This window comes from Pleurodeles waltl, chromosome 1_2, assembly GCF_031143425.1.
Source record: "Pleurodeles waltl isolate 20211129_DDA chromosome 1_2, aPleWal1.hap1.20221129, whole genome shotgun sequence".
NCBI classification, from domain to species: Eukaryota; Metazoa; Chordata; class Amphibia; order Caudata; family Salamandridae; genus Pleurodeles; species Pleurodeles waltl.
Window position 1 is genome coordinate 192,829,802 of NC_090437.1, and position 23,434 is coordinate 192,853,235.

The following is a 23,434-nucleotide window of genomic DNA, read 5'->3' on the forward strand; positions in this document are numbered from 1 at the left end:
TGAGAAACAGGCATATCAAACCCTTGAAGCCCCATTTGCCGTGGATCCACTTTTATTTCGAGACTCTGAGGTCTGTCATCTTCTCCACTTCCTTCAACCTCGAGGCCCACACACTATTCTACTGCACCACCTTCAGGCCTTCAAGGCTGCAACTTTTATAAAAAAAACAATAGCTGCACCATATGAAGAGAAGGGTACTTCATCCCTCTTGATTTGAAGTAATTATGAACCCAGTGCCCCTTCAAAATAAGTAAGACTGCCAACGACATAGTCACCTCGGAGATCAGGTCTGTTATGTTTTTCTCCCGCTCCTATTTCACTGGCTCTTTTGTCTTCTCCACATCTCCTAAAATTTCCATTGGTTTCTCAGCCTCCATCTGTACCATCCAGACCTTCGAAACAAAAGAGCCCAGACAGGAGCAAAACACACTCTTGCCAGAGTCAGGATTGCATTTCATGCACTTAAGACAGCCCAGCAGAAGGTCTTACTCTCAAGGCGCTGTCTCAGCCATAGGTGCTCTGCCTTCATATTTTTCACCCATTTGTCCATCAAAGATTATTCCTTACCTCTGGCTGATTCTCCTGTTGCTTACTTCCTACCTGTGGATGATATGTTAAGAGGTCCTGGTCAGGGATGTGGCCAAGTTGAATATACCAATCAGGATTTATAAAGTGTGGCTAATCACCCGCAAAGGTATCCAGGCGCAGAAGGCTTTGCTGCTTCGCGTCTGTTCAGTTGAACAGCCAGGTCTTGAGTACGTTTCTGAATTCTAGAAGAGAGGATGAGGCCTGGAGGTGGAGGGTGAAGTCGTTCCAGGACTTAGCAGTGAGGTAGGAGAAGGAGCGTCCACTGTTGCTTCAGCGAATGCAGGGGGTGAGAGAGAGGGAGGTAGAGCGTAGGTGCCTGGAGGGTTGGTGGAAGTTCATGCAGTGGTTAATTTATGTTGGTCCTTGGTTGTGAAGGGCTTTGTAGGTGTTGATCAGCATCTTAAATTGAGATATCTTCCAAATGGGGAGCAAGTGGAGCTTCTTCAGGTGGGGGTGATGTGGGTCTGTTTGGGAAGGTCAGGAATGTGTGTGGCCACTGAGTTCTGTGTGGTCCACCGTCTCTTCAGAAGGTGTGGTGATTCCTACATATAGTGCGTTGCCGTAGTCCAATCAGGTGGTGACTAGGTCTTGAGTGATGGCTTATCTGGTGTTGACTGGGAGCCATTTGAAGAGTTTCTGGAGCATGCAAAGTGTTAGGAAGCAGGTGGAAGAGGCTGCTTTCATCTGGCTTTTCATAGTGAGCTTGCTGTCCAGGATAGTGCCACGGTTGCAGACATGGTCAGTCGAAGTCGGCGAGAGTCCTAGTTCAAAAGGTCACCTCGAGTCTTTCCACGGCGAGGTGTTGTTTCTGAAGATCAGTACCTATACCAGCAACTTGACCCTCTGTGATTTAAGAACTTCAATCACAGAGCGAAATTCAGGCATCTGTTGACACCCGTCTATCACCTACAATAAAAGACACAGGAACAAGATCCTTTGTTCCCGGGTTTAGAAACTCCCTCAGATTCTGCTTCTGTATCTGAGGCTAGAAAATTCCTGGTGGTAGCACCCCACTCCTGATCAGGACGCATCGACTCACTTGTTGGGAAGATGTGTGGCAGTTTGCCTGCAGGGATGAAACTGAGAACCACAACGCTGTTGGGTCATTGTGATAAATCCCGTTGAGATCCCTTACATAGGTTTTCAAAAAGATACAGAAAGAAGACCATCAGGATTTCTAGGAAGTGCTACAGAAAAGGATACTTGTCTCTAACCAAGTTGTCAGTGTGGCAGCAGATTCATCAGACCAGCAGCAAATGGTTATCGTCATGGAATTTGCTTGAGGCAGATTTGCTTGCTGATCTTGAGCTGGAACCTCAGCAAAGAATCCTGAACCTCCCATTTAGTACTAATTATCTTTGGTTTGCACACCAATGATTAAATGGTCCTCATTAATTTGAAGGTGGACGCTCTAAAGGTGATGGGTTTAGAGAGGAAGGAGTATAAAAGATGCCACTGACCTTTTGAGACATCAGTTCTCAAAGATGATTCAAGCCACTCAGTGGTCAAAACAGTAGCAGCAGTACCAACAGGCAGTTCTACCACCAGAGACATCCTTCAAAAGGTAGAGTGGTCCAGCAACCTTCTGTGCTGCAGGAAGGCATCTCCTAAATGGTGACTTCTCGCCACTTCTCATTTAGTCACTCCTCCAGAGGGGGAGCAGTGTATTGGAAGCCCTCTGCAAGAGTGGCAGCACATAACTAAGCAGACGGACCTTGAATATTGTTCAGAATTATATTTTTCTTTCAAATTAAATTTTTTCTTTCCAACCACCAACAAAGTCCTCTAAAAATCATGAGAGTTACCCCAAAAGGAGGTATACACCTTGCTAGAGAAACAAGCAGCAAAGAAGGACCCTCATCATCCATTAGGGACAGGAGTTTATTCCTGTCACTTTCTGGTCCAAAAAAAGTTCCAGATTGATCCATATTCGACCTCAAAATGACAGTCCAATGGATAAAGAGAGCGATATTGAGGATATTGGCCTTACAACAATTTTACCCTGCATTGCTTTGGGGGTTCGATGTGTGAAATATTGCCTACAAGATGCCTATTTTCACACACCCTTCATAAAAAAGTGTCCAAAGTTTCTAAGGTTTGTGGTATGCAAAAAACTCTCAATTTAGGGCCTCCCTTTCGTACTATATCAGCGTCTCAAACTTTGTTCTCTAATTACATGGCAATACAGCACACTTATGGAGAAAAAAATCTTTGTCTACACAACTGGTTAATAAAAGTAGCACCTCCAGAGGAAGTTCTAAGGCATTTGCTTCAGACTGCACATATTCTTTGCTGCCTGGGTCTGCATGTCAACAGGAAGAAATTCACTGCCACTCCAGTTAAAAAGATTCACAGTTGCGTGTGATCCAGTGTGTCCTTCGAGGAAGGTCTTAGATATATTACAATTAAATGTGTGTCTGCTGTAGACACTGCGCATGACCACACACCAGCTATAGTCTATACTAGAATTAATGGCTTCATGTATCTTCTGGTTTCTCATGCCAGGCTACACGTGAGACAGTTGCAACAATCCCTGGAGGACCTGTCTCCTGAATACAACGAGGTTGCCTGCGACGCGTGACACTTCTTCCGCTCCAAGAAGGCCCTCCATGATAGTCAGGCTCAACGATCCCAAGATGTTGCGTAGGGGCGTCGATGACACCTCTGACCTCTTTGACCTCTCAGGCCAATCAAGGGGGAACACCAACCAAAACCATGGTCTGCAAACAAGGAAAGTTTCTCCCCCAGGGACAGCTCTGACCTGGAGATTGAGGATCTTCCACCTGCACAGCCAGCTGAGAGTACGGTACTCCCTCCACCTTGACACAACTCCGAAGCAGAGCAGCGCCTTTCCAAAGGTCTGGTGCAACAGACACCGCTCGGCAGGCCACCATGACCTTTGGGCCATGGTTGACACCAACTGCCCCCTTTGGACGTAATGCCCAGCTCTGGCTCAGTGCCGAAGTAACCATCGAGGGAGACTGTTTTGGCACTGCCCTTGCCTGCCTCTGAGCCCACCCAACCATCGGAGCCATCACATTCAGTGTCAACATCGTAATCTGCATCGTAGCTGAGAATCTCTGTGCCATTCCCCAAGACTGCCCTTGGCTCGGGTGCCATTGAGCTGATGCCCCATAAACTCCAAAAGAGTTTGACGTCCGTCAGAAACGCTTGATTATGCACCCCCACATAGGCCAGATTCGTGCCCGCCCTCTAGGGCCTGCTGTCCAGCCATCCAAACGCCATTTGTCCTTTGAGGGAGCCTTGGACGTGCCAGCTCCACCCAAGCAGCGCAAGAAAGTGGACAAGGCTACTAGCCCTTTGCCTGCCACCCTCCCACCACCAGCCCACTCTGCTCCACAGCGCCCACTTTCCCCCATCCACTTCTCCAGGCAACCTCTTTTCTTATAAACTTCAGGGGTTACCTCACTCAGACATGGAGGGCAGGGGGGAGTGGAAACCTTCAACACTCTCCCGAAGGACGATTCTTGGGTCTCCTATGTTGCTCACCCACAGGGGGACACAGATCCCTATCTGTACTCTGCCTGTCCATCCCCTCTAGACATCTGCACGTCTTACCAAGAGTTCATTGGTAGGGCTGCCTCCTTCCACAAGGTGAATCTCCACACTGAGCCCTTGGAGGAGGACTTCCTTTTTCAGGCCCTGTCCTCCACCCAGTAGCTCCCAGTGCTAAAGGGCATGTTGCATCACACCCCAGACATCTTTCAGGACCTCGTCCACGCCAGGGTCATCACCCTCAGGGTGGACAATAAATGCAGAGCTTCGCCTACTTAGCTCTTTTACATTCAGGGCCAGCCTGCCTGGTTGTCACTACTGCCTGTAAGAGAGCTAACTCATAGGCTACGGGTGATGCCCCTCCTCTAGCTAAAGATAGCAAACATATAGACACTGCAGGTAAGAGGGTAGCAGCACAATCGGCCAACCATTGGCATTTTGCTAATTCTTTTGGGCTGCTCTCCAGATATGACCTTGTCCATTTGAATGAGCTAGAGGAGCTCCTCCAACATATCCCGAAGGAGCACAGGAAAAGTGTCTTTGAGATCGTCTCTGTGGGAAAGCAGATTGCCAACACCACCATCCGCCGCACATTAGATAGTGTGGACACTGCGATTAGAGTGAGGTCAACTCCAGTGTCATTCTGCGCAGACATGCCTGGCTCTGTATCTCCAGATTCAAATTGAAAGTACAGCAAAACGTGTTGTCACCCTGCTGTTCGATGGCTAACATCTTCTCGGGCCATAGGTTGATTAGATGCTGAAAAAAATATAAGAAAGATACAGAGACGGGGAAAGTAGTGGACTTCCTTCAGACACCTGCCCTTCACAGCTCCTTTTGCCACACGCCCTACCGTGGAAGCGCTAAGACTACCTTCCCCGAGGCCTCTGTCTTACCAGCGTCCACAGGCCCAGCAGTCCTCTCCCAGAGGATACTTTAGACTGTCTTATAGGGGTAACAACTCCAAAGACAGAGGTAAAGGTGGCTCACCCTGACCCACCACCTGATCACATGATACTTGCCAAAGGACCCCTCCAAAGGTTCTTTCCCGCTTGGCGGAATGTCATCTCTGACCAGTTGGTGTTGGATATTATCTCCACTCCTCCCACCATTCCACCTTGCAAACACAAACTCTTCCGAGAACACCAAAGGAATTTCAGGGAAGATGTCCATGCGCTACTTCTCAAATGGGCCATAGAACCCATCCCCCATCATCAGCAGGACACAGGAGTATACTCTGTACTTCCTGATCCCCAAAAATGATGGTTTCCTCCAGCCCTTCTGGACCTCAGTCCCTTAAACAAATACATTCTTTCAGATCACTTCCACATGGTTACTTTTCAGGATGTCATCCCGCTACTGCAACAAGGTAACTTCATTATCACGCTCGACCTAAAGGTCACTTATCTTCACATACCCTCAGGTTTGTAGTCAGCAGAAAACATTACCTGTTGAGGGTGCTGACATTTGGGGTCACCACTGCACCCAGGGTGTTCACCAAGTGCCTTGTGTTGGTGGCCACTCGTGTGTGTAGACAGGGTGCCCTTGTCTTTCCCTATCTGATCGACTGGCTCATCAAAAGTGTCACCTGTCAGAACTGTAGCGGTTCACAGGTCACAATAAACCTCTCATGAGTTAAGGTTTACTATTAACACTACAAAATCCCATCTCCAACCCCTCCAGATACAGCTCTAACTTGGGGCAATCCTCAACTCAGAAGTTGGCATGGCCTATCCAAATGCTGCCAGGATAGTCCTTTCAGGCACTAATGCCTCATTTTCAACCAGACCACCAAGTCACAATCAGGACAGTCATGCACGTCCTCAGCATGATGGCCTCCTGTATGGCCACTGTACCCAGTGACAGGTACTCATGCATCCATTGCAGGAGTGCTTAGCGCACCAGTGGTTTCAAGTGGAGGGTCATTGAGATGATCTAGTGTTGATCGGCCGCAGCATGTGTCGCTTTCTGCAGTGGTGGAACACCAACAACCTGTTGCAGGGGTGACCTTTCCTTGACCCAGTTCCACCGAGGACCATTAAGACGGCTGCCTCCCTTATAGGATGGGGTGCACACTTAAAGGGTAAGCACTTGCAGGACCTGACTGTCTAAATCCAATAGGAACCCAGTGACCAGGGTACCTTCTAAGGGTAGACAACAACTTTCCTGACCTCTGCAGCAGGATGCAGCAACAAGTCGGCAAGTGAGGAAACCACCCATAGGTCCTCCTCCAGTGCATGCACCAATGGGGAGTCCCAGAGATAGACCTCTTTACCACAGAAGAAAATGCCAAAGCTTCACTTCCAGGTTCCCACAGTCTAGGGTCAGTACACTGTGGATGAATTAATCGGGGATATTTGCCTACATTATTCCTGCTCTCTGACTACTTTCTTTGGTGAATTGGAGATTTCAGCAGACACCTCTTACCCTCATCCTTTTGACTCCCACCTGGGCCCGCCAACCCTGGTTCACCACTGCTCAAACTGTCAGTGGTTCAGCACAAGAGTCTCCCCAGCTGGCCGGACCTTCTCACTCTTCTGACGCCCAGAATTCTCTTGCAATCTGGCACCTGAAGTCCTAGAATTCAGGGTACTTTAATCTTCTACTGGAATGCATGAGCATTCTCAAGGAAGCGTGTAGGCCTACTACTCGTTCCTATTATGAGCCAAGTGGAAGTGGTTTATGTAGTACTGTCACTCAAAACACACTGTCCTTTACCAACCAAAGTGTAGAATATTGTCTGCAACCTATTTCATTTGCAGCCTTGTGGTTTGGATTTCAAGTCCATACGACTACGCCTAGCTGCTTTAGCCACCTATCTTCAGAACAGACAACACATCTCCCTCTTCAGAATTTCAATCACTAAAGCCTTTATGGAGGTCCTCAAGAGAGCAATTCCTTGTCAGGTCATACCAGCCCTGATATGGAACCTCAACATTGAACTGACAAGACTTATTGGCCCTCCTTTTCAAACCCCTAGACCCCTGCCCCCTCCAGTTTCTCCCTTGGAAGGCGGCATTTCTGATTGCCATCACCTCACTCAGGCGTGTCAGTAAGCTTCAGGCACTAACCTTGGAAGAACCTTTCTTTCTGATACACAGGGATAGGATTGCCTCTGCACCAAACCCAAGTTCCTACCTCCGGTGGTCCCACAGTTCCACCTTAATCAATCCATTGAACTCCCTGTCTTTTTCCCACACCCTGACTCAATTGCAGAACGGTTCTCCATATTTTGAATGTTAGGTGAGCCCTCATGTACTACATTGACGTGTCTTCCTAAATGGTATAGACCTAACAGGTCTTTGTTGCTTTCTCCAAACCCCACAAAGGGAAGGGCCGAGCCAAATCAGGCATTGAAAGATGGAGCGGAAAGTGCATCCAAACATGCTTTGCTAAAGCTAAGAGGATCTTTCACGTTCCTCCTAGAGTACACCTAATTTGCAAAAAAAGGAGCCTCAGTGGCCTTCCGAGGGAACATTCCAAAAGCTAACATCTGCAAAGCAGCTACCTGTTCCACAACACACACTTACCAAACATTACTGCATGGATGTGTTAGCCCTCCAACAAGCCAGTGTTGGCCAGGCAGTACTCTGTAACTTTTTCAATCTACTGCAAATCCCACAGGCTAGTTACCACTTCTGTAAGGACTGCTTTACAGTCTATGCACAGCATGTGTATCTACAGCAACACATGCCTCAAATGGAAAATGTTACTTGCCCAGTAAGCGTCTGTTTGTGGCATGTAGTTCTGTAGATTCACATGTGGCCACCTTCTTCCCTTGACCCCTGTGGCTGCTGCAGTTATCTTTCTATCTCATGTTGCTTTTTTTCATGGACATCTCTCTATTCACCACTTTGTTTCGTACTGTATCCTCACCCGCCATGTGGGGAAAAACTAACAACGGAGTCGATGACCATGCACATTACCAGCAAGAGGAGGAGTCACAATATCTTGTGACTCAAAAGACTTCTTTGAAGAAAAATAACTTGCTCACATCCGGATCCAGCACTAGATGGCAGTAGTATGCACAGCATGTGAATCTAGAGCACTTCATGCCATGAACAGATGCAGACTGGGCAAGTAACATTTTCCTTCCTACAATAAAGCAGTCCATTTCAAGATGGATAATAGCTTGTATTTTATTATATTAAACGTTATTCAACTCTCCTTGGGCGACTGAAGATACATTCAAGGAGATAAGCTGCTACTCCTGTATTATTAAGAAATACCCCTGTTTCAGAGGTATATACATACATTTATGGGACACTGTCGGTTTCAGAGTGAAGGTCAGGTCTCTTTGACAAATCTATTTAGGTGATAGTTGATGCTGTTTTGCTTTAAACGCCTTTCTAGTGGGATCAGCTGCGGTATTGTATTTCGATCGTGTTTTTTCACTCTGTTGCGTGGTCAGTCTAAATTTCAGTTTGGGGAACTGACTTGCCGCCTCTCTCAGACCTACTTCTCACAGTGGAGTCAGACTATGCAGGGCTAATATAATGTACTTCATTTCGGTCTTGCCTGCGATGCCATGAAAACAATTTCCACACCAACCAACATCTGGTGTGTAATCTGTGTCTGTCCTCTGACCACAACGAACAGAGTTGTGGCGCCTGCTGTTCTTTGCAATCGAAAAAGCTGCTCTGCGACCAAAGAGCTTGGCAGTTGGAAATGGCGGCTAGGATTCCAGGCGACACACCAGATATCTTCGAGGAAGAACACGCCCAGATGGAGCCAGACCTAGAGACGTTCTCCATCAATGACTCAGAGTCAGATGTACAATCTGACATCAAGAGTCAGCTGGTGAAGTTGGCGCAACCTGTGAGTAGAATAACCCCTACTCCCAAAGCAAAGACTTTAAAAAAGCCCCACAAAAAGGTCACCGGATGGCTGCTGCTGTCGGGCCATGGTTGGATCAGAAAATCTCTTTTGGATGCCCTGCCTTCTGGCCCGGCACTGTAGCTAGCCAAGACCAAGGCGTCTTTGGCATCAACCTCCGGCTCGACTGGTTCACATATAGCTTCAGGATCAAACCCAACGATTGAACCAAGCGCTTCGGAACTGACCAAGAAAGCCTCCACATCTACTTTGGAACAGACACCCTTGCGCCGACCAAAAACTTTGGTGCAGAAACTTTCGGAACACAAGGCTGTGCCTTATAAGGACTCCAGTCACTCTTCTGACACTCCTTCACCAGTGGAGCCAATTTTAGAGGCCATGGACACTCGTCAGCGCCAGAATTATTGCTTCGCCCCCTGTTCCATTAAAAAGTAAATTGACCTTTGATGAGGCATTGAACATTTCTCCACCCCCAAAAAAGGCCTCTAAGGACAAGGCTTCAATTTGTCCTCAGCCTTCTCCCTCACATTCTCCAATTCCTCCTTCCACCCCTCCAGCTCCTCATTCTCCTTCAACACTTCCTATACCAGAGTTTTCACCAGAAGGTTCACTCTCGCCTCAAGAGGACGACTTGGGGGACGCACCTCATGATCTAGGTCCCTGGGATTCATATGATCCAGACCCCATATTACCAAATGATCTATACCTTGCATGACTATCAGTACTTGAAGATTCTACATGGTATCAGCGGGTGATAGAAGGGCAACAGCATTTCACACTTGCCAATTACACACTGACCCTAATGAATAGGATTTCCTCTTTGATACGCTTACAGCCACACACAGAGTCCGTTCCTCCCCATGCTACCCGGCATGCTTAGTCATGCTGATGACATTTTAGAGAACCTGTAAGATCCCGAGTTATCACCCCTAGGGTTCATTTAAAAAAAAAAAGCACCTCTGTTCATATGGGCGCAGATCCCTTGTGATTCAGTTGTGGTCAGTGCTACATGAAAACATGCGAATATCCTACAGGAGATTCACCCATCCTGACAAAGAAAGCAAGAAAGTAGATGCAGCAGGAAAAGAGGGAAGCAGCACAAGCAACCAATCATTGGCATATCGCTAATTCACAAACCTTACTAGCGCATTATGATAGGGCCCACTGGGACGTAATGGAGGATCTCCTCCAGTACCTCCCGGAGGAACATGAAAAGAAGGCTCAAGAAATGGTTTGTGAGGGTCGAGCTATCTCCAACAATTCCATTTGTTGTGCGATAGAGGCCACAGATACAGCTTCACATAGTATCAACACAAGCATTATCATATGCAGGCATGCTTGGCTTAAGTGTTCAGGCTTCAAGCCGGAAGTACAGCAGGCAGTGCTCAACATGTAATTTGACAGGGAACACCTACGTTCGGTGGCATGTGTAGCTGCAGATACACATGCTGTGCATAGTCCGCCGTCTGGTGTTGGGTCGGAGTGTTACAAGTTGTTTTTCTTCGAAGAAGTCTTTTTGAGTCACGAGACCGAGGGACTCCTCCCACTTCGATTCCATTGCGCATGGGCGTCGACTCCATCTTAGATTGTTTTTTTTCCGCCATCGGGTTCGGACGTGTTCCTTTTCGCTCCGTGTTTCGGGTCGGAAAGTTAGTCAGAATCAACGGAAAATTAGTCGGTATTGTTTCGTTCGGTATCGGGATAGTTAGGGCAAATCGACACCGAGCCTTAAAGAGCTCCCGTAACCCTTCGGGGTATTTTCGATCCCCCGTTGAGGCCTGGTCGGGCCGACCGCGTGCAACATCGAGACTGATGGAACGGACCCCGTTCCGATTCTGTCCTAAATGCCACAGTAAATATCCTTATACAGACCAACATTTGGTCTGTAACTTGTGCCTGTCCCCCGAGCAAAAGGAAGAGTCTTGTGAGGCCTGTCGTGCGTTTCGGTCGAGAAAAACGCTCAGGGACCGAAGAGCCAGGAGGTTGCAGATGGCTTCCACGCCGACAGGACAAGAAGGGTTCGAGGAGGAGGAGGAGGAAGAAGAAGAAACTTTCTCCATCCGCGAATCTGATTCCGAAGAATTCGACGTCGACGAGCAACCAACCGTGAGTAAGACGTCGAAAGAAAGATCACACTTAAAAACAGACAAAGCCCAGGGGACGCCACTGCCAACAGGCCATGGCATAACCCATAAAGTAGGTGACCGTCCATCGGCACCGAAAAAGGGCGAGCTGGTGCCGAAGTCGTCCGACTCAGGTCGAGACACAGGCACGCAACACTCTCGGGACCGAGAGAGTGGTGCAGAAAAGGCTCGACACCGAGATAGCGGCACCGAAGCTACTCGACACAGACACAAAGACAGCGGCACCAAAGCTGCTCGGCACAGAGATAGCGGCACCGAAGATGGTCGGCACCGAGAGGCCAAGACACCGAAAAAGAGAAAGATCTCGTCGGAGCCGAAAACAACTAAAGACACGGTTTCGGTGCCAAAACACCCGGCAACCGAACCAAAAACCAGTTCCTACTCAGAGGAACAATCACTGTCCTCCCAACTAAAAAGACACTGATTTGAGGAGGAATTACAAACTACAGAGGTAGATCACACGCAAAAGCGTATCTTTATCCAAAGGGGTACAGGGAAAATCAGCACTCTTCCCCCAATCAGAAGGAAAAGGAAACTTGACTTCCAACAAGACAAGCAAAGGTGGTAAAGAGGGTAACTCCACCACCCTCTCCACCACAGTCAACTCATGTATCACCGTCACAGACTCCACCACAATCACCAGCTCATACCACCATGAGCCAGGATGATCAGGAAGCATGGGACCTCTATGATGCTCCAGTATCGGACAATAGTCCAGAGTCGTACCCAACTAAACCCTCACCACCTGAGGACAGTACAGCATATGCACAGGTGGTAGCTAGGGCAGCCGAATTTCATAATGTATCTCTACATTCGGAGCCTATTGAGGATGACTTCCTCTTTAACACCCTGTCCTCCACCCACAGCCATTATCAAATCCTTCCCATGCTCCCGGGAATGCTAAGGCACGCTAAACAGATTTTCAAGGAGCCTGTTAAAAGCAGAGCAATAACTCCAAGGGTGGAGAAAAAATACAAGGCACCGCCCACAGACCCTGCTTTTATTACATCACAACTGACACCAGATTCAGTAGTCGTAGGAGCAGCTCGTAAAAGAGCCAACTCGCATACATCAGGCGATGCACCACCTCCGGACAAGGAGAGCCGCAAGTTTGATGCAGCTGGGAAAAGGGTTGCAGCACAAGCTGCAAATCAGTGGCACATCGCCAACTCGCAAGCACTCCTAGCGCGATACGACAGGGCCCATTGGGACGAGATGCAGCATCTCATCGAGCACCTCCCCAAAGAATTCCAGAAACGAGCGAAACAAGTGGTTGAAGAGGGGCAAAATATCTCCAACAACCAAATACGTTCTTCTATGGATGCAGCAGATACAGCTGCAAGAACAATAAATACTGCTGTGACAATAAGGAGGCACGCATGGCTGCGCACATCTGGCTTCAAACCTGAGATACAACAGGCAGTGCTCAATATGCCGTTCAATGAACAGCAATTGTTTGGCCCAGAAGTGGACACTGCAATTGAAAAATTAAAAAAGGACACTGACACAGCCAAAGCCATGGGCGCACTCTATTCCCCGCAGGGCAGAGGCACATTTAACACATTTCGCAAAACAACTTTCAGAGGAGGGTTTCGAGGTCAAGCCACAGAAGCCAGCACCTCACAAACAAGACCACCTACCTACCAGGGACAATATCAAAGGGGTGGCTTTCGAGGCCAATACAGAGGGGGCCAATTCCCAAGAAACCGGGGAAAGTTTCAAGGTCCCAAAACCCCTCAAAATAAACAGTGACTCACAGGTCACACAACCCCTTCACACAACACCAGTGGGGGGAAGACTAAGCCAGTTCCACAAATCATGGGAGGAAATAACAACAGACACTTGGGTCTTAGCAATTATCCAACATGGTTATTGCATAGAATTTCTCCAACTCCCTCCAAACGTCCCACCAAAAACACACAATATGTCGAAACAGCATATAGACCTTCTAGGACTAGAAGTTCAAGCATTACTGCAAAAAGACGCAATAGAATTAGTACCAAAAACACAAAAGAACACAGGAGTTTACTCACTGTACTTTCTAATACCGAAAAAGGACAAAAGTCTGAGACCAATATTAGATCTCAGAACACTAAACACCTACATCAAATCAGACCACTTCACATGGTCACGTTACAAGACGTAATACCACTACTGAAACAGCAAGACTACATGACAACGTTAGATCTAAAAGACGCGTATTTCCATATACCGATACATCCCTCGCACAGGAAACACCTAAGGTTCGTATTCAAAGGAATACATTACCAATTCAAAGTGTTGCCATTCGGAATAACAACAGCACCAAGAGTCTTTACAAAATGTCTAGCAGTAGTAGCTGCACATATCAGGAGGCAGCAAATACACGTGTTCCCGTACCTAGACGATTGGTTAATCAAAACCAACTCGCTAACAAAGTGTTCACACCACACAGATTATGTTATACAAACCCTTTACAAACTGGGTTTCTCCATCAACTATGCAAAGTCACATCTTTTGCCGTGTCAAACACAGCAATACTTAGGAGCGACAATCAACACAACAAAAGGGATAGCCACTCCAAGTCCACAAAGGGTTCAAAATTTTCACAAGGTGATACAAGCTATGTATCCAACACAAAAGATACACGCAAAGATGGTATTAAAACTCCTAGGCATGATGTCCTCATGCATAGCCATTGTCCCAAACGCAAGATTGCACATGCGGCCCTTACAACAGTGCCTAGCATCACAATGGTCACATGCACAGGGTCAACTTCTAGATCTGGTGTTGATAGACCGCCAAACATACATCTCGCTTCTATGGTGGAACAGTACAAATTTAAACAAAGGGCGGCCTTTCCAAGACCCAGTGCCACAATACGTGATAACAACATATGCTTCCATGACAGGGTGGGGAGCACACCTCAATCAACACAGCATCCAAGGACAATGGGACGTACATCAAAGAAAGTTTCATATAAATCACCTAGAATTGTTAGCAGTATTGCTAGCGTTGAAAGCATTCCAACCAATGATAACCCACAAATACATTCTTGTCAAAACAGACAACATGACGACAATGTATTATTTAAACAAACGGGGGGGAACACACTCGACACAGTTGTGTCTCCTAACACAAAAAATATGGCATTGGGCAATTCACAACCACATTCGCCTAATAGCACAGTTTATTCCAGGGATCCAGAACCAGCTAGCAGACAATCTCTCTCGGGATCACCAACAGGTCCACGAATGGGAAATTCACCCCCAAATCCTGAACACTTACTTCCAAATTTGGGGAACACCTCAAATAGATCTATTTGCAACAAAAGAAAACGCAAAATGCCAAAACTTCGCATCCAGGTACCCACACCGGCAATCTCAAGGCAATGCTCTATGGATGAATTGGTCCGGGATATTTGCGTACGCTTTTCCCCCTCTCCCTCTCCTTCCATATCTAGTAAACAGATTGAGTCAAAACAAACTCAAACTCATACTAATAGCACCAACATGGGCAAGACAACCTTGGTATACCACACTACTAGACCTGTCAGTAGTACCTCATGTCAAACTACCCAACAGGCCAGATCTGTTAACACAACACAAACAACATATCAGGCATCCAAACCCAGCATCGCTGAATCTAGCAATTTGGCTCCTGAAATCCTAGAATTTGGACACTTAAACCTCACACAAGAGTGTATGGAGGTCATAAAACAAGCTAGAAGACCATCCACTAGACACTGCTATGCAAGTAAATGGAAAAGATTTGTTTGTTACTGCCATAATAATCAAGTCCAACCATTGCATGCATCTCCAAAAGATGTAGTAGGATATTTACTACATTTACAAAAATCAAATCTAGCTTTCTCTTCCATAAAAATACATCTCGCAGCAATATCTGCTTACCTGCAGATTACTCCTTCAACTTCCCCATTTAGAATACCTGTCATTAAAGCGTTTATGGAGGGCCTAAAGAGAATTATACCACCAAGGACACCACCTGTTCCTTCATGGAACCTCAACATTGTCTTGACAAGGCTCATGGGTCCACCTTTCGAACCCATGCATTCTTGTGAAATGCAATACTTAACGTGGAAAGTTGCATTTCTCATTGCCATCACATCTCTAAGAAGAGTAAGTGAAATACAGGCGTTTACCGTACAAGAACCATTTATTCAAATACACAAAAATAAGGTTGTTCTAAGAACAAATCCAAAATTCTTACCAAAGGTTATCTCACCGTTCCACTTAAACCAAACAGTGGAATTACCAGTGTTCTTCCCACAGCCAGATTCAATAGCTGAAAGAGCACTACATACATTAGACATCAAGAGAGCACTAATGTACTACATTGACAGGACAAAACAAATTAGGAAGACAAAACAACTATTTATTGCCTTCCAAAAACCTCATACAGGAAATCCAATTTCAAAACAAGGTATCGCCAGATGGATAGTAAAGTGCATCCAAACCTGCTATCTTAAAGCAAAGAGAGAACTGCCTATTACACCAAAGGCACACTCAACCAGAAAGAAAGGTGCTACTATGGCCTGTCTAGGAAATATTCCAATGACCGAAATATGTAAGGCAGCAACATGGTCTACGCCTCATACATTTACTAAACACTACTGTGTAGATGTGTTATCTGCACAACAGGCCACAGTAGGTCAAGCCGTACTAAGAACTTTATTTCAAACTACTTCCACTCCTACAGGCTGAACCACCGCTTTTGGGGAGATAACTGCTTACTAGTCTATGCACAGCATGTGTATCTGCAGCTACACATGCCACCGAACGGAAAATGTCACTTACCCAGTGTACATCTGTTCGTGGCATTAGTCGCTGCAGATTCACATGTGCCCACCCTCCTCCCCGGGAGCCTGTAGCCGTTTAGAAGTAGATCTTGAACATTTGTACATTTGTAAATATATTACATTAAACCTTCATTTTGTACATACGTATTTATTCCATTGCATGGGCACTATTATTAGCATACACAACTCCTACCTCACCCTCTGCGGGGAAAACAATCTAAGATGGAGTCGATGCCCATGCGCAATGGAACCGAAGTGGGAGGAGTCCCTCGGTCTCGTGACTCGAAAAGACTTCTTCGAAGAAAAACAACTTGTAACACTCCGACCCAACACCAGATGGCGGACTATGCACAGCATGTGAATCTGCAGCGACTAATGCCACGAACAGATGTACACTGAGTAAGTGACATTTTCCTTTGACAACACATGGATACTACACTAAAAAAATGTTTTTAAAAAGGCACTGAAACAGCTAAAGCAATGAGCACACTACTAAATGCTACACATTGTGGTAATTTTCATCAGCCACCATTCAGGGGAGACTTCAAGTCATTGTCTACAGAGCCTTCCACCTCTCAAATGCAGACAAGCCACCCACTTTTATAACAAAGGTTCTTTTAGGGTATCCTAGAGAGGCACTAATAACAAAGGCAGAGATAAGGCATCTACCGCCAGAGGATCTGCCTCCACTGCCAGTCAGTGACTACCTACAGCTTCCATCACCTCACACTTCTCCAGTAAGAGGAAGACTGAAAGACTTTTATCCACAAAGGTCCGATACCACCACAAACTAGTGGGTTCTCTCAATTATCCAACATGGTTATTGTCTGGAGCTTACTTCCAATCCACCAAACATTGCCTGTTGAACTCACAAATTCTCACAAGAACACCTTACTCTTCTCAATGAAGAGGTTTATTCCCCCCTTCTCTAAGGGGATACAGAACCAGTCCCCTTGTCACATCAAGGATCAGGAGTATATATATCACTCAAGCCAATCCTAGATCTCAGACCATTAAATCTGTACATTCTTTCAGAGCATTTCCATTTGGTCACTCTCCAAGATATCATGCCACTGTTACAGCAAGGCGACTTTATCACAGTGTTCCATCTAAAAGATCCCTACTTTCATATTCCCATTCACCCAGCACACTGCAACTATCTGATTCGTAATTGCAGGACAGCATTACCAGTTCAAGGTTTTACCTTTCACAACCACTCCCAGGGTCTTCCCAAAGTGTCTAGCAGTAGTTGCCACTTACCTCAGATGTCAACACATTCATGTCTTCCCTTACTTGGAAGATTGGTTCCTCAAACCCATTATGTTACAACTCTGTCAGCTTCACACTCCTTTAACAGTGGGTCTCCTTCAGACTCTGGGATTCATCATGAACTATCTAAAATCCCATCTCCAACCTTTGCAGATACAGCCTTATCTAGGAACAGTGTTCAGTGTGCAGTTAGGGTTAGCCTATCCAGGTCCAACTCGGATTCTGACTTTTCAAACTTAATTTCCCAGTTACTGCAGGACCGCACTTACACAGTGAAGACTGTGATGCGACTATTAGGAATGATGGTGTCTTGCATAGCCATCGTACCTCATGCCGGACTGCACATGCGACCCCTACAGCATTGTCTGTCTCGTCAGTGGTCTCAATCACAGGGTCATCTGGAAGATCTAGTGTTGTTGGGCCACCAGACTCACCACTCTCTGCAATGGTGACATTCCACCAACCTGTCTAAGGGGCAGCCCATTTTAGACCCTGTGCCTCAGATCATTCTAACTACAGGCGCATCACAGACGGGTTGGGGAGCTCACCTCCACAACCTCACAATACAAGGACTATGGGATCCCAGTCATCATTCTTTACTTATCAATTACCTTGAGCTTCAAGCAGTCTTCCTAGTACTGAAGGCTCTTCTTCCACGACTTTTGTACAAAGTGGTTCTATTCCGTACAGACATCATGAAAGCCATATATCATCTGCAAAAAGAGGGAGGGGGACACATTCATCTCAACTGCCACATCTTGTTCAAGCAATATGGAAAAGGGCAATTCACCACCACATTCACTCTGTGGCACAGTATTTCCCAGGCACGGACAACCAATTTGCAGATCTGTCCTGAAGGATGCAGCAACAAGTCCACAAATGAGAACTCCACCCACAAGTCCTTCTACAGTATTTTCTAAATTGGGGAACACCTCAAATAAACCTCTTTGCCACCACAGAAAATACAAGATGCCAAAACTTTGCATCCAGATACCCACACCCTAAGTCCAAGGGCGATGCTCTGATGAATTGGTCAGGGATATTTGCTTATGCATTTCCACCTCTCTCACTCCTCCCATCTCTAGTTCGCAAATTGAGGCAAACCTCTCTCACCCTTTTCCTTGTAGCCCCCACATGGCACGTCAACCTAGGTTCACAACACTTCTGGATCTATTACTAATTTCACATGAGAAGCTCCCCAATGGGCTTTCTCACTCAGACTCGAGGACAGATAAGGCATCTAGACCCAGAATCTCTCAACCTTGCAATATGGCTCCTGAAATCATAGAGTTTAGTTACTTAAAACTACTGCCAGAATGTATGGGCATTCCGAGAGAAGCAAGTAAACCTGCAACCAGGCAGTATTATGCTGCACAATGCAAACATTTTGTATGCTACTATCAACCTAAACACTTCACCCACTCAAAGCTTCAGTTCAAAATATTATTTGCTACATTTGCAGAAAGCAAAATTAGCATTATCATCTATTCGCCTCCATTTAGGCGCTGTAGCTGCATATCGCCAAAACAACACACACCTCTATTTAGAATACCAGTGATTAAGGCTTTTATGGAAGGCCTTAAAAGAGTTATTCCACCCAGGGTACCTCTAGCATCATCCCGGAATCTTAATGTTGTTCTTACTAAGCTCATGGGTCCACCTATTGAGCCAGTGCATTCATGCCAGTTACAGTTCCTTTCATGGAAAGTGGCTATCACTTCCCTAAGGCTTGTAAGCGAGCTCCAGGTTTTAACTTTAGAGGACCCATTCTTCCATATACACAGGGAAACAGTAGTTCTTCGCACAAACCCTAAATTCCTTTCAAAAGTAGTCTCACAATTCTGTACCAACAAGTCTATTGAATTACCAGTCTTCTTTCCACAACCAGACTCCGTAGCAGAAAGAGTTCTTCACACACTAGATGTTAATAGGGCTCTCATGTATTATATTGACAAAGAGTTTAGAAAATCTAAAAAAAAAATTTAAAAAATTGTAGCATTTTCAATACCTCATAGCGGTAATCCAGTATCACAAAATGGTATATCCAGATGGATAATCAAATGTACTCAAACTGGCTATGCTAAAGCCAAACTGTAGTGGTATATGTCTGAGAACGCATGCCGTTACTCCGCAGTCATTAAATTGGATGCGTCTTTACTATGCATTCCTTTACCACGGATATCATTGCAGCAGCATGCCTTAGGGAAAGTGCTGGACTTTGGAGTGGAATAATTTACTATTCCAACTCCAGTCTACGCAACAGTAGGGAAAGCATTGGACTTCAAAGTCCAATGCTGCTTTCCCTAAGGCATGTCGTTGTAACAACATGCGTGGTAAAGATGCATCTGATGTAATGACCGCGTAGTAAGCGCAGCGCGTGGTTCGGCCCTCGTGGTAAAGGGTGTTTCGGCGGCAGTTACCTATTACTACCAAGGCACACTCCACTAGAAAGAAGGGTGCTTTTATGGCTTTTCTAGGTAATATCCCCATGTCTGATATTATGGAAAGCTTTTAAGTGGTCTACACCACATACATTTACTAAACACTGTTGTGTAGACGTATTAGCACGCCAAAAAGCCATTTTGGGCTAGGCAGTGCTTAGAACACTTTTTCAGTCAACAGCAACTCCTACAGTCTAGCCACCGCTTATATGGAGGGACTGCTTTTACAGTCTTTGCAGAGGTAGTGGTTCTACAGCCGCACATGCTATTGAACAGAAAATGTTACTTACCCAGTAGACATCTGTTTGTGGCATGTATTGCTGTAGATTCACATGCATCCTCCCCAGGTGCCTCTAGCCATTACAGTTACATTAGCATATAAATACTGTACATATGTAAATACATTGCATGCACATCTTTCTCTTTACTCTCTGTACACTCCTTTCCTCAACCGCCTGCAGGAAAACAATCTAGCAAAGGACTCCATGCCCATGGCAATACCACCGAGAGGAGGAGTTACTCAATCCTGTGACTCGAAAAGCGTCTTCAAAGAAAAACAACTTGTAACTCTCCAGACCCAACACTAGATGGCGGACTTATGCAAAGCATGTGAATCTACAGCGCTACATGCCGCAAAGAGATGTCTACTGGGTAAGTAACATTTTCCTTTCTTGTCATCTAGCTCTCTTTTCAGGGAAGTCCTCATCAAATTCCTAAGTAACTGTCCCACTACCCCAGACAAGAAAGTGGACAGTTTTTTTTTCCCTTGCACCCAGGATTTTCTTGTTTCCGTAAAAACGAACTGCTTTTACCCTCAATTCTATGGCTGCCTACCTGTTAACATTGCCCTTAATTTCCTTTTTTCCCCTTTTTATAACACATTTTACGAAAGAGAATTCTAGTCACTTTTTTGATAATGCACTGATTAATAGGCTTTTTCTTAAAATGAAAAATAAAATTGGGCCATTTTCAATTTGCTAATTTTCTGCTTTTTGTTAGTGATAAAGGACTGGTTATATAGGACTATTTTTCTCTACACTGCATGGACTATTTAGGAGCACTGTAGCAGAATGAAATGTTTTTTCCTACATATAACATCAACCCTTTTCTGGTGGCTACATAGTGTGAGTTACGAACTTTGACTCATTCAGTCTTGTACTGCTTTCAGTTTTAACTCGAGAAGGAAATTGCATGTTTAAATTGTGTGAATTTGGGACTTGTTGCAGCCACTCCCTGAAGCATAGCTCAGTTTTCTTTTTTAAAATCTGGTTCATATATACTGTAACCGGCTGTTTATTCTGAGAATGGTGTTCTGCTGCTGGATGAATCTTCTTGCATTTTTTTTTCCCAATACCCGTAGTTGGGCAAGTCTGTGGTAGCAAAGGTGCCCATCCCTGCAGGCACTGTGCTGACTTTGAAGATGCTGACTGTGAAGGTGGCCGAACCGCACGGATTTCCCCCAGAAGAGATTTTTAACTTGGAGGGCAAGATGGTGAAGCGAGAGATTGCGGAGGATGAAACTGTCACAGAGGAAGCAATAGAAAGCTACAATACAAAGACAAAGTGTTAAAGAAATTGAAGCATGGCTGCATGCATTTTGAAACCTTTCTCCAATGTACTGTACAGTACGGTATTGAAACGTGCTGTATGTACGTCTGTGATACTGCACAGGTGCGGGTTTGTTGGGAGGGCTTTGCTATCTGTTTAGGGTGGCAGTCTTTTAGCAGAAAGGAAGTAGTCTTGCTTCCCAGTTTTTCGTCTTGGAATGCAGAAACATAATTAGCAGACATGCCAAAGTCTGCAGATCTGCATTTTTGGAAAATTTAAGCGGGTGTTGTTGGAAGCAGCTGATGGATACGCTGTGATGCACCTTCTCTCTTGGTGCCTCAAAACTAGTTTGCTTGCTTCTCTGGAGCGAAACTCCAAAAAGTATCGTTAAGCACATTATTCTGTATGGATTTAACTGTAATCTTTATTTAGAAGTTTTAATTTTGTGAGTGGTTAGTTTATTGGATGTTCAAGTGATTCTTTCAGAAACTTTCCCCTCATGCAAGCTACTATAAAGAGTTGTTTAGCTAGAGTTTGTTTAATTTTTCTTTTGTGTGCTGCATCCCAGTTTTTGATATCGTATTAGCTGTATTTGAAGGATTCTAGCTATTGTTTCTAGGTGTTGTAAACGGTTTAATTTCAAGCCCACTTAATTTGTCATCAAGTTCCAGGTAGTATACTGTCATGCAGGCCACCATGGCTTAGTGTGAGAAATTGATCAAGACATGCTCCACAGTTTAATATCAAGAAATCCTTTCGGAGCCTCTGTTTCTGATGGAAGTAATCATGCCATGCAGTTCAGTTGCAGTGCCAAAGCATAAAAATTGACTTTGTCCTGATTAAAACCATTTCATCAAGTGAATATTTTTTTCAGCTGCTTGGTTTACTAGTACATCGTGCTATTGATGCTCCAGATCTTCAGTTCGGTTTCGTGTTCAAGGAAGCCACCATTATGAGTACTTACTTGGTTGCGTATTTCTGACTAATAAAACAAAGATATCAGTCACGCTTGGTGAAGTGAACAATATAAAGTTGTCAATTCCTCATCTGGGTGCCTTTGGTAAACTGCCCAATAAGCAGTGTACCGTATGAGCAAATAGCACTTATTGCAGGATACACCTTTCATTGTAGCCTCTTCCTTCAAATTTCCAAAATTGCACTAGAAAGAGAATGCTACGTAGAATACCATTAAATGACATTTTAGCTAAAACAAAGAATTTCACGGAGCCTTTCTGATCTGTAGGTGATATATTTCTAGTGAACCACAAGAAAACTTTTCCCAACAGGTAATGCCACAAAGTACCACCTCGAAAAATATATGCAAATCATATTATAGTTGTAATTATGTTCCGATGAAGTTAGTGACAAACCTTGTTCTAAACAAATCATGACTGCTGCCCTAACCTGTTTAGAAAACGTTACTGGATAAAAGTTTAACATTTTCGAATATGTGTTTGCAGGTCATGGGTCTAAACTGAGTGCCCAATTTACCTTGCACATTTTAACCGGCAAGTGGTGAAGGAACTGAGAAAAGTAATGAAACCACCTTATGATATGTGCGTCTCCAGTCGTCAATACTTCTTATTGACTTGGAAAGCTGGCTTTTTTGGGGGAAAGGAATGCATTTTGTTTGGTCTCTTGAGATGTATTGAAACACTTGTAATTTTTAATTTTGAATAGTCTTTATTCTTTTTAATGGAATTCAATGTGCTCTTGTATAATTGGAATTCACAGGGTAGTCCCATCCCACTCGTGGTGCGTAACCGATTGCGATCTGCAAACATAACCAAAACCCTTTGAATGTGGAAGGGATGTAATTTATAAGGTTTACAATACAGCTTTTCATGTTCCCTAAGTTGTACTGGGAATTGCAGGTCAGATGCCAACTGGTATTTTGCAGATTTAAAAAAAAAAAATCACAAAGCCTGGAAAGTCAAACAACCATATCATGAGTGGCCTAATTGTGCCGAATCATCCCATTTGAAAATCAATTCTCATATATTGAGGTGGAAGATGCTCCTTCCCAGTTATCCATCTATTTTGCAATAGAGCATTAATGGTGTGTATAAACACGAGACTCTTTCCCAGTGCACATCTTATTTCTCTGTTGCAAAACCCCATTCTGTAGAGGCAGTTAGTAAAGCTGCTGTCAGCCTCGCATTTAATAAATCTACCTCTGCCGTAGTGTATTTTGGGCAGCTTGTATAATCTTGCATAAGCATGGCAGAATAGCCAACTGGACTGCTTGGTGATTTATAGAATCCGAATGTTTGAGTGGTGTAATAGTAACATCT

General features: G+C 45.1%; 1 protein-coding gene across 1 annotated transcript in view; it reads left to right on the forward strand.

The window, feature by feature from the left end:
• LOC138299440 (sialic acid synthase-like) overlaps positions 1-23,063 on the forward strand; it is a 104,507-nt gene extending 81,444 nt beyond the window's left edge. Inside the window, exon 6 of the mRNA XM_069237684.1 lies at positions 20,953-23,063. Within this exon, the coding sequence (XP_069093785.1) occupies positions 20,953-21,162 (210 nt within the window). The 3' untranslated portion in view covers positions 21,163-23,063. The remainder of the gene's footprint in view (positions 1-20,952) is intronic.
• Positions 23,064-23,434: the final 371 nt, after the last annotated feature.